The sequence below is a fragment of the Crocodylus porosus genome, unplaced genomic scaffold, assembly GCF_001723895.1.
Source record: "Crocodylus porosus isolate Cpor-Errol unplaced genomic scaffold, CroPor_comp1, whole genome shotgun sequence".
Taxonomy (NCBI): domain Eukaryota; kingdom Metazoa; phylum Chordata; order Crocodylia; family Crocodylidae; genus Crocodylus; species Crocodylus porosus.
Genome location: NW_017728904.1, coordinates 107,650 through 120,737, shown reverse-complemented (window position 1 = coordinate 120,737; position 13,088 = coordinate 107,650). Strand labels below are relative to the sequence as shown.

The window sequence follows — 13,088 nt, the reverse complement described above, 5'->3', positions numbered from 1 at the left end:
AGGGCAAGGGGGGCGCGGGCGGGAAGCTGCTGCAGTCCACCAGCCTCGACGCCAAGGACGAGCTGGAGGAGGTAGGTGCGGCCCTGCCTCAGTTTCCCCGGGTTTGGGGGCGGGAGGGTCGTCTCCCCCCGCCTCAGTTTCCCCATTGGGGGAGCATGGGGTGGGGAGAGGGGCCTCCTGGTGGGCTTCGGGGGCTCGTCTCTATCCCCTGCCTCAGGTTTCCTGCGGAGGGAGGGTCAGCCTGGTGGGTGGGCAGAGCTCAGGGGGGTCGTCTCTGCCCCTGCCTCAGTTTCCCCCATGGAGGAGGCATGTGGGGCTGAGCTAGGGAGAAGGAGCAGGGGTCTAGGGCCGGATCCAGGCATTTGGCTACAGCAGCTCGCCTGAGCCTTGGGGCCCTTCAACATGTGCCCTGTGGCTCCTGACGGCGTCTCTCTGTGCCAGACTGGGTGCCCACTATGCCCGCCCAGGGGCTGTTGCTGAAAACTGCCTGCGCGAAGCTGTGGGCAGGCAAAAGAACATCACTTCAGGCCCCACATGAGCCACCCCCTTGTACCAGTGCCCACGTGCTCCTCCCACAGGCTGGAGCTGCCCTGACCCAGGGACAGACGTGTTTGGGGGCTCTGAGCTGCAGCAGGGGGTTTGGTGACGGAGGAAAGCAGGAGGCAGGAGAGGAATGACCTGGTCTTGGGGCCAGTCCCCTGGCGCTGGGCACTGTCCTGTGCCACCAGGAACAGGAATCAAGTTCGCCTGGGCACGGGGCTGCCCGAGGTCCTCCCGTTGGGCAAGCATCAGACGCAGAAGGAGAACCCCGGAGTCATGACGCGCTGCTCTCCTCATCAGTCCTCGGGCAGTAACTTCTGGCACATTTGTCCATTTTAAGTCACGGACCGTCATCGACTTCAGTTTGGATCTGTGTTGAGACTATGGTTCAGACTGTGCTTGGCCACCCTCCTCCCGCGTTCCCCAGCCACTCGGTGCACTCTGCCGGTCTGTTTTCCCATTTGCGTCCGCACTCCTGCGTGTGAGACCCATACAAACAGGAAGCAGGAGATCCAGGGGAAAGGGGACTGCGTGCACGGCCTGTTGAGTGACCAGAGTATCCACTTCTCGGCTTGCAAAGAATTTCTTTCCCAGTCTTCGCTTTTAACCGTACTACTTGCAGCGCGAGTACAGGCAAGGATGAGAGCCGGGCAGCCCAGCCGTGTCCCTTCGGAACGTGTTGTGTCCAGTGTGAGAAACCAAAACTCCCTTGGTGAGCTTGCAGTGTGCAGGCCTCTGGTCGAGAAGATGCACTTGTCTTTGGGCAGGTCGCTTGGAAGCAGAGATCAGGCTGGGAGGAGAATGGCTTCCTTCACGGCTGCCACACAGGGTGGTTCAGCTACTGGTGTTTCAGTTGCGGGTTTTTGTATCTGAATGTCCTTCCCTGCAAAGAGTTGAGCAGGAGGAACTTGCTAACTCCATTCTGGGAGAGAGAGAATGGGGTTGTTTATCACCAGGAAAATAAATGTATGTTCCCATGCATGCGTGCAAGTGCTCACGCACCGGTGGGCCCACAGGTGCACGAACATGCCTGCAGTTCACATGTGGTCAGGCACACTGGTGCTCACACGCAGGCAGGCCCATGGGTATGTATGCAGTTCACATGTGGGCAGGCCTGCAGATAAGGCGCACCAGTGCTTATACACGGGCAGGTCCACAGGCACATGGAGTGTGTGTATGTGTGCACAGTTTCGTCTGCGGTTAAAAAATGACTGTTCTCATTTCCATCCTGCAGCTGCTCTTCCAGGTACCCTTGGTGCTCCATCACGACAGAGCCACAGCGCATGTGTAGATTAACTGTGGGTTCGGGCCATAAAGTAGAACCGAGGCCACATTCTTGGATTGCCCCCTTAGTGTTAGGTGCGTATGCAAGAAATGACTCTCAGGGAGCTAAAACAGTCTCTAGGACTAGTGGTAGATTTTAGCATCCTAAGGAAGGCTGTGGTCAGGTCAGCTGCCCCACAGTGCATGGAATTATTCTTCCTTTCCATGTAAGTGCCTCTGTCAGCCCAAGAGCTCATGGCCTTGTGAATATATAGCAATAACCCCTGTGAGCCCTGGTGAGCAGGCATCTGGGTCGCTTCTGACAGCTCCCCCTGACTGGGAGCTGGCACGGCTCTAGGAGCAGGATGGGGTCTGCTGGTTTGTCCCAGGTATAGTAACTGGCTGCAGGTGGTTGTCAAGTGTCTAATCTCTTCAGCAGCGGTGGAAGAGGGGGAGTTGTTCCATCTGGGGCTTTGGCTCCTGTGGCATTTGTGGCACTTAGATCAGGCTGAGCTTAGCTGCAGAACTTGGGTCATGTCTCCCTGGGAAGGACAGGGCATCACTTAGCCTGGCTTCTTGTCACAAGTTGTGGACTGTGTAAATGAGCCCGGGATTAACCAGGGGCTCTGTAGGGGCTTTTACACTCCAGCTGTGGTTGCAAGGACAAAAACTGGCAGCTACATTTCCCCCATGTGGCACCAGGGTGGAAGCAGTGGGGGTGCAGGCTGGGCTGGGCCTCAGGCTGTGTCATCCCGTGGCTTTGCCACGTTCTGAGTTGGATTTGGTGCCATGAGGGGGTGCGTGAGCCTGCGAGCCCCATAACAGCCGTGTGTGCGTGCTATGGCTGGGCACTGGGTCTGGATTTGCCATGGGAGATGGACCTGGTGCCGGGCTTTGACTGCAGCCTGTCCCCTCCTTGTCACAGTGCTTGCACTCAGCCTTGTTTCTTGTGCTTCTCCCCTATAGAGCCAGAGTTGTTGGGTGTTGTTCTAGGGAGGCGATTAGATTGCAAACATGCAGCTACAGAGAATCCCTCAAGCCCCTCTGGGGTTGAGAGGGGGCTTTGGCCACCTGCCTTCTGGATTTCTCCCAGCTGTGGCCAGGTGGGTTTCATCCTGCCAATTTGGGGCACGTGGTCAGGAGCAGTCTGAGGAGCTGCCTGGGCTGGGGCTCTTCTTCAGCACTCCAGAGCCGGTCCCAGATCGCATGTTAATGTGGGGCAGGAGCCTGGCCAAACGGAGCTCTCCCCTTTGTTTACCAGTCTTGGTTCTTGATGCTGCTTGTGATGGCGCAGAGCAGACATTACAAAGAGGGAGCCAGGGGGCATTAAGCTTGGCAGGTATTCAGGCTTGTCATGTTTGCCCTGTAGTGGATACCCTGAGTGGCTGTGTGTGAACCCCTGGGGGCACATGGAGGGAGGCAGGTAGGGGGTGTTAACCAGTATTCCTACGCCAGCCTGCAGGAGCTGTTGGGACAAGGGTACCAGCCCCAGCATCACAGCCCCTTTCTTGAGCTTCCACAGTGCTGATGAAGCCGCCAGGTGTTGGCTTGCTTGGCCGCTCTGCTGCTAGCTGAGCTAACTTAACATCCAGAGGATGGGAGCAGCAGATGTCCCAGCAACCTGCCGTGGCTGCACTGGGTCAGTCGCATGAACTGGAAGCTGTCACACGTGCATGGCCTTGCTCGTGATCAGTGCTGCCCACATGCTGGCTCCGTGCAGCTCCTGCAATCCCTTCAGTACCGGAGATGCCAGTGCAGATGCAATTGCTCCTGCTGTTTGCTTTCATCATAAGCTTCTCTGAAGCTATGAAGGAATCGGAGCAGAGGGCATCCACTCCTGGGCTTGCAGCTCAGCACCTTGCCAGCACAGTGCCCACATGCACGTGGAAGGCAGGGGCTTTTGCTTGCAACCTGATCACCTGCATGTGCCAGCTCCAGCCTCATGGCATCAGAGTGGGCTGGGGCCAGTTTGTCACCGAGGCAGAATGTGCCTGTGTCCCAGCTGGCAGCTCCAGGGAGCACAGGTCACTGCAGCTCCAGCTCTGCTCTCATAACAGGGATCGACTTCCCCGGTTCTGTCTGGCTGTTGTGCAAGGCTTCTTGGATCCAAGGGGTGCTTGAGTGATGCTCTACCCAGAGCATCAGCAGAGGGTTTAAAGCAAACCTGGGAATAAGGAAGCGGCTCTGAGGCAGTTGCTTCTCCAGCCATGGGGTGGTTCTGGGGCCTGGACACTAACTTTCATACCACTTTGGCTTTTACTGTATTTCCATCACCACAGCACAGGCCGTATCCCAAGCATAATCAGTACTTCCCTTGGCAGCATCTCCCATCAGCCTTCCCCCAGCAGCAGGGAACAACCAGGATTTTAGATGCTGACCAGATCTGTGCTTGTGGGCCCACCTGCATACATATCCAAGGAGCCTGGCAGTGATGGCTGGGAAGTCACCCTCCCTACTGAGGTCTCAAATTTGGCTCCGGGAACCGCTTGTGGGGACACTGTGGCCCAAATGTGCTGTTTCTGGCCTGGCAGGCTACGTGGCAGGGGAGATGGGTGTCCAGGGCCACACGCCCACTTGTTTATGCATCAATCTGTTTGGTCTGTTTCAGAGACTAGAAAGGTGCGTTGGCATCCTGACTTCGCTGACCAGTGGGCTGTCAGAGAGAGAAGCCAATGATGCCTTGAATGCACACGTAAGTGCTAGGTCTTCAAGGGAAGGGGTAACCTCAGCAAGGAGAAGGGACTCCCTCCTGGAGAAAACAGGCATGTGGGCCATCAACCAGCAGTGGGAGCTGGAGGGGTCTGGGTACTGACCAGAGGTTTCCTTTGGTCTATTAAAACAAACAGACCAAGCCCCCTTGTCTAGTAAACCCCCCTGGAAACCAGTGCTCAATTTGGACTGGGCACTGCCTCTTCTGTGTCCTCCGAACTTCTCGTCCCAGAGCCCCATGGGCATGTTTGCTGTCATGGCATTGGCCTGGCTCTCGGGAGGCATTGAAGCATTTTCTGACCAGAGTATTAGAACTGAGGAGGGTCTGTGCAAGATGCCTGGATGGAGCTCCATGGCCTCTACAGGCCAGTGCAGCCTCTGGGCTCTCTTGCTGCTCTGTGTTGGGGGTCCCTGCAGGTGTCTGATCCCTAGTGTTGAGCTTCCCTGTTCTGACCCTGCCAAAGCATTGGTGCTAAAGTCATCAGTGAAGATCTCCCTGGGTGCTGCAGGGGTTGCTCATCCATGCTGCTTCCTTCCCCCTCCCAGGTGTGTAAAGGCCCTCCTCAGCACGAGGAGATCTGCCTGGGCCTCTTCACCCTGGTCCTCACTGAGCCCACGCAGGCACAGAAGGTAAGGCCAGTGACCTGCTCATCTGGGGCAACTGTATTTGCTGCCTGTTCCCCTTCCCAGGTGGGCAGCTGCATTTGGTGCCTTCTATTTCCCAAGTGGGCATTCCTCAGACCTCCCCTGGTAGTGAGGGCTGAAGACCTCGGCCTGGTGAGCCTGGCTGCTCATACAGGGGAGACGGCTTTGTCCGGTTGTGGTCAAGTTCCCAGGAACAAAAAAAGGCTTGGCCTTGCCAGTGCGAGTCCTAGCTTAGTGCCAGTTCCCTGCTTGGCCATGACATCTAGGAGCCCAAGGGTTAATTTATTTGCAGGGGCAAGGCCAGTGGATGTTGGTTTCTCAGCTGCAGGAAGGGCTGCTGCGGGGTCGTGTGCTGGCTGGCCAGATGTGATGATTACAGAAAACACATTCCATTCACAAGCAAAATATCACGGGGCTTCCCCTCCTCTCTCCCTCCTCTCCTGTCACTCTGGAGGCTGAATTTCATTTTTAAGCATGTCTTTCTCTCTTAATAATGCTGAAAACTGCAATTAAGTTTGTGCTTGGTCTCCTACATGGAAGCAGCATCTGCATCCCCAAAGTTCATTGTTGTTCTCTAATGTCGCAGCTGTGGGGCTGGGGCTGGCTCCAAAGACCGGAGCTTTCAGGGGAAGGAACAGATCAATTTGTTCTCTGGGATGTGGCAGATAGAAGGGGCCTGGGGAGGGAGTTTGCTCTGCCTGCATGTTCTTTTAGATGCAGGTTGCACAACTCATAGGGGCACCAGCTCTGGCCTTCCTTGTGCTGCCATTCCCCTTTGCTGCTGCGGGCTGGCTTCTGAGCTACCTAGGAGTGCCACCACACATCCAGGAATAGGTCCTCTGGCAGGGTGTGCTGCTGTCACTCCTCTCTGGATCGTGACATGGGGGCAGGGCTGTGCGGTTAGCCCCCAAAACAAGCAAGGCATGAAGGGTCTTTGTGGGAGCCTGCACCCCTAGAGAGGCAGCACAGAGCAAAGCGAGCCCTTGGAACAAGGTGGCTCGTGGACGTGACAGAGCCCCCGGCTGTGGGAGGTGTGCTGCAGATCCTGGCACAGTACTGGGCTGGGGCCAGGTTAACTCATTCAGGAAGGGCAGAGGTCTGGTCGAGCAGTGGATTGGGGGAGCGGCTGTGGTCAGAGCCGGCTGGAGGCCATGAACCCGGGCGGCATCTCCTGGAAGGCTCTGGCTGTGCCTGTCCTGCCCAGAAGACCAGCCAGCAGGCTGCCTCGCCCTGCTCACTGATGCAGGTTCCCGCTCAGCCTGGGCCTGTTCTGCCTCTCGCAGTTACCCTGAGCTCTCCTGAACTCAAACACCAGGGTTCCTGGTGCTGGTAGCATCCAGATGTAGCCCAGATCTCTTGCAGTGTTGATAGAGGTGACGGAGCCTCCCATCACAGGGGATCCCTTCAGGAGTCTCCTTGGCCCTTTGCTGCCCAGTCATAATGAAAGGTTGCACTCTCCCTTGCAGCCCCCGCTTCCCTGGAGCCTGGGCTGTGTCCCCAGCTGCCCAGCAGCAAGGGACAGAGCAAAGCCAGCCCTCCAGCTGTGCCAGGACTGTCTTCTTGGCAGGTTCCTCTGTTGACTGCGGGGGGGAAGCTGTGTACCTGGAGCTGCCTGGCTGGGCCCTGCTAATGAGGCACGTGGCTGGCTCCCTGCTCTTGTCGGCTGAGCTCTTCAAAGCTTGCTGTGTTTCTTGGGAGTAATTGGCCCTGCCGCTTTGACGGGCTGCTTTGATCGCCCTTGGTTACTGCCTTTCCTCCCCACCACTTGTTCCCTCATGGCAGCAGGAGACTCAGCAGGGCTGCTCTTCTTGTGGCTCTGCTGGTGCCTTGCAGCTGGGCCTGGGGCAAGCTGCTCCCTTCCTGTGCTTCCCCCTTTTCCTGCCTGACCAAGGGGTAGCAATGCTCACAGGGCTGTTTGTGAATGACCCTAATCTGGCTGGGTTGCAGGGCTGAGAGGTTCCCATTGCAGGTGCAATGTACCTGTCTGCAGCAGGGACTGGGGTGGGTGGTGTGAGGCCTGGTTTGAGTTGGGCACTTGCTAAAGGGTAATGGGGGTCCCCAAGGGCTGCAGTGTTCTGTCCTCAGTGTCATGCAACTTGGGGTCTTGGGGTCACCTCTTCCTCCCTCTTTGTAAAGGCACCAACTTGCCATTGGACAGTCATGCTCACAGCTCTGCCCTGCGTCTCCCCACAGTGAACCGAGCTGTCTTCTGTGCTGCATCTACAGCGGGCTGACCACAGACCCCTTGCCCCAGGGGCTGCTCCCCACAGCCAGGCCAGAAGCCCCCACTGCTGGGGCTCAAACTGCTACTGGCACCCGTGCAAGGAAGGAAACTGCCCGAGCATAGCCACCTCCTTGCTGGGGATCAGCTGAGAGATGTGCTCCCCTCCACCCCCTTGTTGCCTTGACCCCGGAACCAGGAGAGATTAGCTGAGCTACATGCGCCTAGCTGGGAGCAGGGAGGCTGACGTGCAGATATTGCGGCAGTGGAAAGGGCATGCACTGTCTCCCCCACCCTCTCACTTTAATCAGCGCCCTGCTCTGGGGCCAAGGGAGTAGCAGCTGCCCCGGAAATGCCCCCCCCTTTCACATGCCCGCTCCACCGCCCAGCTCCACCGCAGGGAGGGCATGCTCCCTCCCGCACCAGCTGATTTATCTTGTTAAACGGCCCATCCATCAGCCTGATCCTTCCTGTTAATTAAATGGCCTGTGTGAGGGGCAGCCTGGACCTGCCAGGAGCAGGGAGGAGATGATGGATTGCTTGTATCCTCCAGAGTCATCAACAAAGTCAAGTCCCTTCCCTCCCCCTTTGTGCTGGGGCCAGGAGTTTTTACCCTGAGGCTCCCATCCAGTGGCCAAGGACAGGTAGAGGGGAGGTGGGATTACTGTGAATGACAATGCCCACTCATGGTGTCCCATGACCCCAAAGCCAGCTCTGAGATGCTGAAGCACTTGTTCCTGCCCCGAAATTGCACAGCTCTTGGAGGGAGGAGGGGAAATGACAACTGGTCTTGTTTTGGAACTTTCCCAGTATCCTTCCCGATCTTTTAGCACCATGGGGAAGGGCACCAGTCCAACTGGTCCCCCTCTATGAGGACTGCTGGTCACCTGGGTCACAAGCAGCCTCTGCCCAGCCTGCCATGCTCGGGCCTGGCCAGGCCTGTGTCTTATGCCACTAGTCTGCCCCCAGGCTTTGGCCCTGCTGTTGCCAGAGAACAGGAAGGCTCCGGGCTGTAGCCATTCTGTAGGGGTCAGAGGGCAGCTGCCAGTCCCCTGTGGGGTTCTCCTCAAGCAGCTCTCAAAACCGCCGGGAGAGCTCTGAACTGTCCCTGGGTTAGACCACAAGTCCCCACAGCCTCTTGGCTCTTGTTAGCATTTCAGACAGCAGTGAAAGGCCAGACAGAGCCTCCGCCTACCAGGCACTGTTTGCATCAGGTATCTGAACCGTAGGGAGCTACATCAAAGGGACAGTTCAGGGCCTCATTAGCTCTCTGGAGGAGGGTGGGGATGAAGCCCTGCTCTCCGGAAGAGCCTGGCATTTAGCAGCACAAATTAACACCTGTGCAGAAGGATCTGGCAAATGACTTCTGGGCTCCCCTCTGCCTCCTGCCAGGCCAGCCAGGGCACAGAGAGCTTCTCAGGGCTCTGGCTGGAGTGCAGCTGGCTGCTAGCAAGGGTCCTTGTTGTCCCCTCTCCACTGCACAGAGCTCTCCTGGGGTGAGCCGCAGTCTGAGCTGGACATAGGGCTCTAGGCATCACCAGGGCTGAGTGGGCTGGAAGTGGAATGAGGTGGATCGTTGCAGCTGCCTCCAGGAGCGGAGCAGTGGTGGGGGGTGGGAGCCCAGCCCCTATGCTGCTGCCTTTAGGGAAAGGAGTGGGGGCTCATGGGCCCAGCCTGCCTCTCCTTCGGTGCATCCACGTGCAGTGTGTAGCGAGGGATGTGATCCTGCTGTCACACAGCAGCTCCAAGCTACATGCTCAGTACAACAATCCCCAGTTGTTCTCGGTGCACAGCAGGAGCCCCTGGGGCTGGGGAAGTAGCTGCTTGTTAGCATAGACCTTGTGCACTGCCCCTCCTTACCCTCCTCCCATGGAGCAGTGCAGGACTGTAGGGGTCAGGCCCAGCACCCCATTTCTGCTCTGGGCTGTCCAGGGGATGTAGAAGCCCATCCAGCTGCCCCGGCTGCAACCTTCCTAGACCCAGAGGCCTTTTGCCTCCAAGGCAGCTGGTCCAGCGCTTCCATCCATGGCTGAAGTGCAGCCCCTAAAAGGGACTGTGGCTGGGCCAGGTCTGAGCACAGCAGCATGCTTCCTGTTGGGCCCTGGCTCCCCAGAAGAGCTCTGCCTTGACTGGTTGTGTGACCCTGTGCCACAGTGCTACCGGGACCTGGCTCTGGTGAGCAGAGATGGCATGAACATTGTCCTGAACAAGATCAACCAGATCCTCATGGAAAAATACTTAAAGCTGCAGGACACCTGCCGGATGCAGGTGAGCAAACAGGACTTAGCCTGACGGTGGAGCCCTGCCAAGAGCTGGAGCGGACTGCATCCGGGGGACTGGGGTTTGCAAACAAGGCTGGAACCTAGGCTGGGAGTGGGGTTTGCAGGGGCAGCATCAGTAGGACTTGCTCAGCATCCATCCTGGGTAGCGTGCCCCATCTGTGATGGGAGCAGCACGTCTCACCCACAAAAGGAGTCTCTGGGGTTGTGGGCGTCTCAGGCAGGGCCAGGGTCTGTGTTGTGCCTCATCTGTTGTCTCGCATGCACTCTGCCCCTCTCCCCTCCAGCTGGTGTGGCTACTGCGGGAGCTGGTGAAGGGCGGTGTGCTCGGCGCCGATGGTGTCTGCATGACCTTCATGAAGCAGATCGCAGGTGAGTGCTGCCCCTTTGGGCCTTGGCCCCTTTGCTCTGTGCACATCACGGGGCCCCTCTGGCTGCAGCAGCACAGAGCTCAGAGCCATCCTTGAGGCTCAGTCCAGCCCCACCTTGCCTCTGTCCCTGACGTCCATGGAAGAGAAATCTGCCTCGCATCATCAAACCTGACATTTCATTTTATTGCCATGTGGTGACAGAGGCCGGCCGGCTGCGAATGGGAGCTGGCACCTCTGTTTCCAGGGGGTAGCTGGGCCCGAGGCATGGGAATGAGGCTGTCTGCCCCCTCCCCAGTCTGCATGGGGTCAGCTCACAATAGTGTGAAAGCCCTTGGCAGGTGCATGACTGCTTTTCCCTGGCTGCAGCTCCCTGGGCTGGACCCCTGCTGCAGCCTTGCTCAGCTCTGTTTTATGAGGCCTGATCACAACACCTATTGCAGTGGCTCGTTTGCCTCTCCTAGTCAGGCTTCAGATCCCCCTCAGGTTCCCCATGCTCCTAGTAGAGATCTCCTGCTTCAAGCAACTACAGACCTGTTATGGAGCCCAGCTAAGGCTCTCAGCACCTGCAGGGCGCCTTTATTGAGGCTGTCCTAGTGATTTGGAGTGAAGTCTTGCAGATCCAAGTCAGTGCTCCCAATCTGACAGGTATTGGTAGGCCAGGGGCACATGACGCATTGGAAATGCAACCAAGGCCATGGTGCCAAGCTGCTCCCAGACTCAGGGACTTTCCTGGCCCAGTTCCTTTCTAGAGCTCTGGGTCTTTGGCTGCCTTCACCCTAGATATGAAGCCTTGTCCCCCTCTAGCTCATTCCCTTTTGCCAGGGGTGTCGGCATTGTGACACCTGCGCTGTGACCAGAAACCCTCTTGATTTCCTTTCATGCACCAGGAAGTGACAGCATCTGTTGTACTTGTCTGGGAACATGCTCAACACATGCTTGGGAGCAACCAGGCATCTGTGGCAGGTGGCATGGGACCAGGCAGGGAGCACAGGACGTTGATTACAGCCTCTGCCTTGCCGGGGTCTGACGGTCCAGCTAGGCAATGGCTGAGATAATGCCAGCCACAGAGAACAGTGCATTGATTAATCTAACTTTCCTCTCCTGTCTTCCGTGTCCATTGCCGTGGTCTCAGGCGGGGATGTGACAGCAAAGAATATCTGGCTGGCAGACAACGTCCTTGACATCCTGACGGAACAGAGGTACGGGCGCAGCGACAGCCGGCTGGGGTGGGCAAGGCTGGGGAGCAGCCAGGTCTGTGTCCCTTGGCGAGGCTGGGGAAGCTGTCCCTTCCTGGGGACAAAGCAGAGTAGATCTGGGGTCTCCACACTTTGGCAGGGTGGGCAGAGGTGCGCTGATGGGTTCCCTGCATGCTGTGAGGGTTTGTTACCACCATCTTGGGTGTCCCATTGAGACCCAGCCAGAACCCTGCAGGGCTTGCCTTGTGAGACCCAGGAGCAGCACTTCTGCCAAGGCTGCTGACCCAGCCAGCTGGGACTGTCCCATGCAGCTACCCCTGGCCACAGCGCTCCAGGCCAGTCGTGCAAGCCTTGATATGGCTGCTTCCTCTGCAGGTAACTGCTTGCCCTGAAACCATGAGGCTGGGTCATCTCCAGCCACCCACAGGACATTGGGGACCCTCCCCCCTGGCAGGGGAGATTCCTTTCCCTGCCCAAGCTGCAGGCTGTCAGCGTCCTGTGTGGGGCTGGCCTCAGCAGGGCTGCAGCTCTCCTGTGTCATGGCAGGTGACCTGAGAGCATTGTCCATGTTGTGCTTTGCTAGTAACGCAGCAGCTAGTCAGCTGTGAACAGGCTGCGTGGCGTCGGCTAGGCAGTGGCATTGTGTGCATGATGGCAGCCGTCCCACGGTGGCGCTGGTCGCGGTGGTTAGCAGTAGTTAACAATGACGCCCCATTAATAGCCCTGCTAGGGAACAGCAGAGCCATGTGGTCTCAGCAGCGCCATCTAGTGCACATACCAGGAATGCCACAGAGCTCCCTGCTAGGCGTTCACTTTGCCACCAGCTACCCCCCAGCACCATTCCTGTTACCCCTGGCTGCTCCCTGCCCCGAGCCCAGCCTGGGCACTCCCCACCCGAGCCCTAGCAGCACCCAGAGTAGCTCCCCTAGATTCTGCTGCTGAAGCAGAGGCTCATCTTGCCAAAACCCCTTACAGTTTTATCCTGCAAACAAATAACCAGGGAGCACTCGGCTGCAGAAAACAGCATCTCCCTTCCTCACAGTCCAAGTCTACGCTGGCCCAGCACCACAAGGGCCCACCCAGTGCACTAAATCACAGCTCCAGCAGCAGGGCTTTGGCAGGGAAACATGCAAGGGGGAGGCTCGGCCCACGGCAGAATGCCGGTGCCAGGCTGCAGTGGGTTGGGAGGTGTTTGGGCATGGGGTGAGCCAGGCTGGGCCAGGGGGAGGGAACCTGCAGAGCCCAGTGCCCTCAGATGGCAGGGACAGTGAGGTTTTCCTGGAGCAGCAGGCGTGAGGCCCAGTGTTGCAGGGGTGTGTCAGTGTGTTGGCTTAATTAAAACCAGTAGAGCAAAGCTGAGTGCCGCAGCCTCCGCAAACTGCGGGGAACAGCTGCCGAGGGCTGAGCCAGCGTACAACTGCCCCATGAGGCCTCTGTTTGCTTGGCCTGTTGCATGGACCCATCCCCTGGTCCCGGGCTGTTCCCTGTGGCCCCGTTTGACAGCACTGTCATTGCTGCAGCTGACCTGCCCACCCCCGGGCTCCACTCCTTCGTCATTCCCATGTCCAGCCCCCATGTGTCCCAGCAGCTAATTAAGCTCCGTGCTTGCACACATGAGGTGTGGTACCGAGTGCCTGGGAAAGCAAATACTTGTCACAGCATCCCAGTGCCCTCGTGATTTAGGACAGGTGACTCACTCACCACCGGACGTTATCTCCCCACAGGGCGTGGCTGCCTTATAGTTTCATAGTAGCTAGAGTCGGAAGGGACCTAGGAAGATCATCTAGTCCGACCCCCTGCCTTGGCAGGAAAGAGCACCGGGGTCAGATGACCCCGGCAAGGTGCTCATCTAACTTCCTTTTAA

General features: G+C 57.9%; 1 protein-coding gene across 1 annotated transcript in view; it reads left to right on the top strand.

The window, feature by feature from the left end:
* The window catches only part of INTS3 (integrator complex subunit 3), a 35,053-nt gene that overhangs the window by 529 nt on the left and 21,436 nt on the right, over positions 1 to 13,088 (top strand). The window contains exons 2-7 of the mRNA XM_019556718.1: positions 3 to 71; positions 4,412 to 4,495; positions 5,059 to 5,142; positions 9,533 to 9,646; positions 9,945 to 10,029; positions 11,161 to 11,227. Coding sequence (XP_019412263.1) covers positions 3 to 71; positions 4,412 to 4,495; positions 5,059 to 5,142; positions 9,533 to 9,646; positions 9,945 to 10,029; positions 11,161 to 11,227 — 503 coding nt within the window. The remainder of the gene's footprint in view (positions 1 to 2; positions 72 to 4,411; positions 4,496 to 5,058; positions 5,143 to 9,532; positions 9,647 to 9,944; positions 10,030 to 11,160; positions 11,228 to 13,088) is intronic.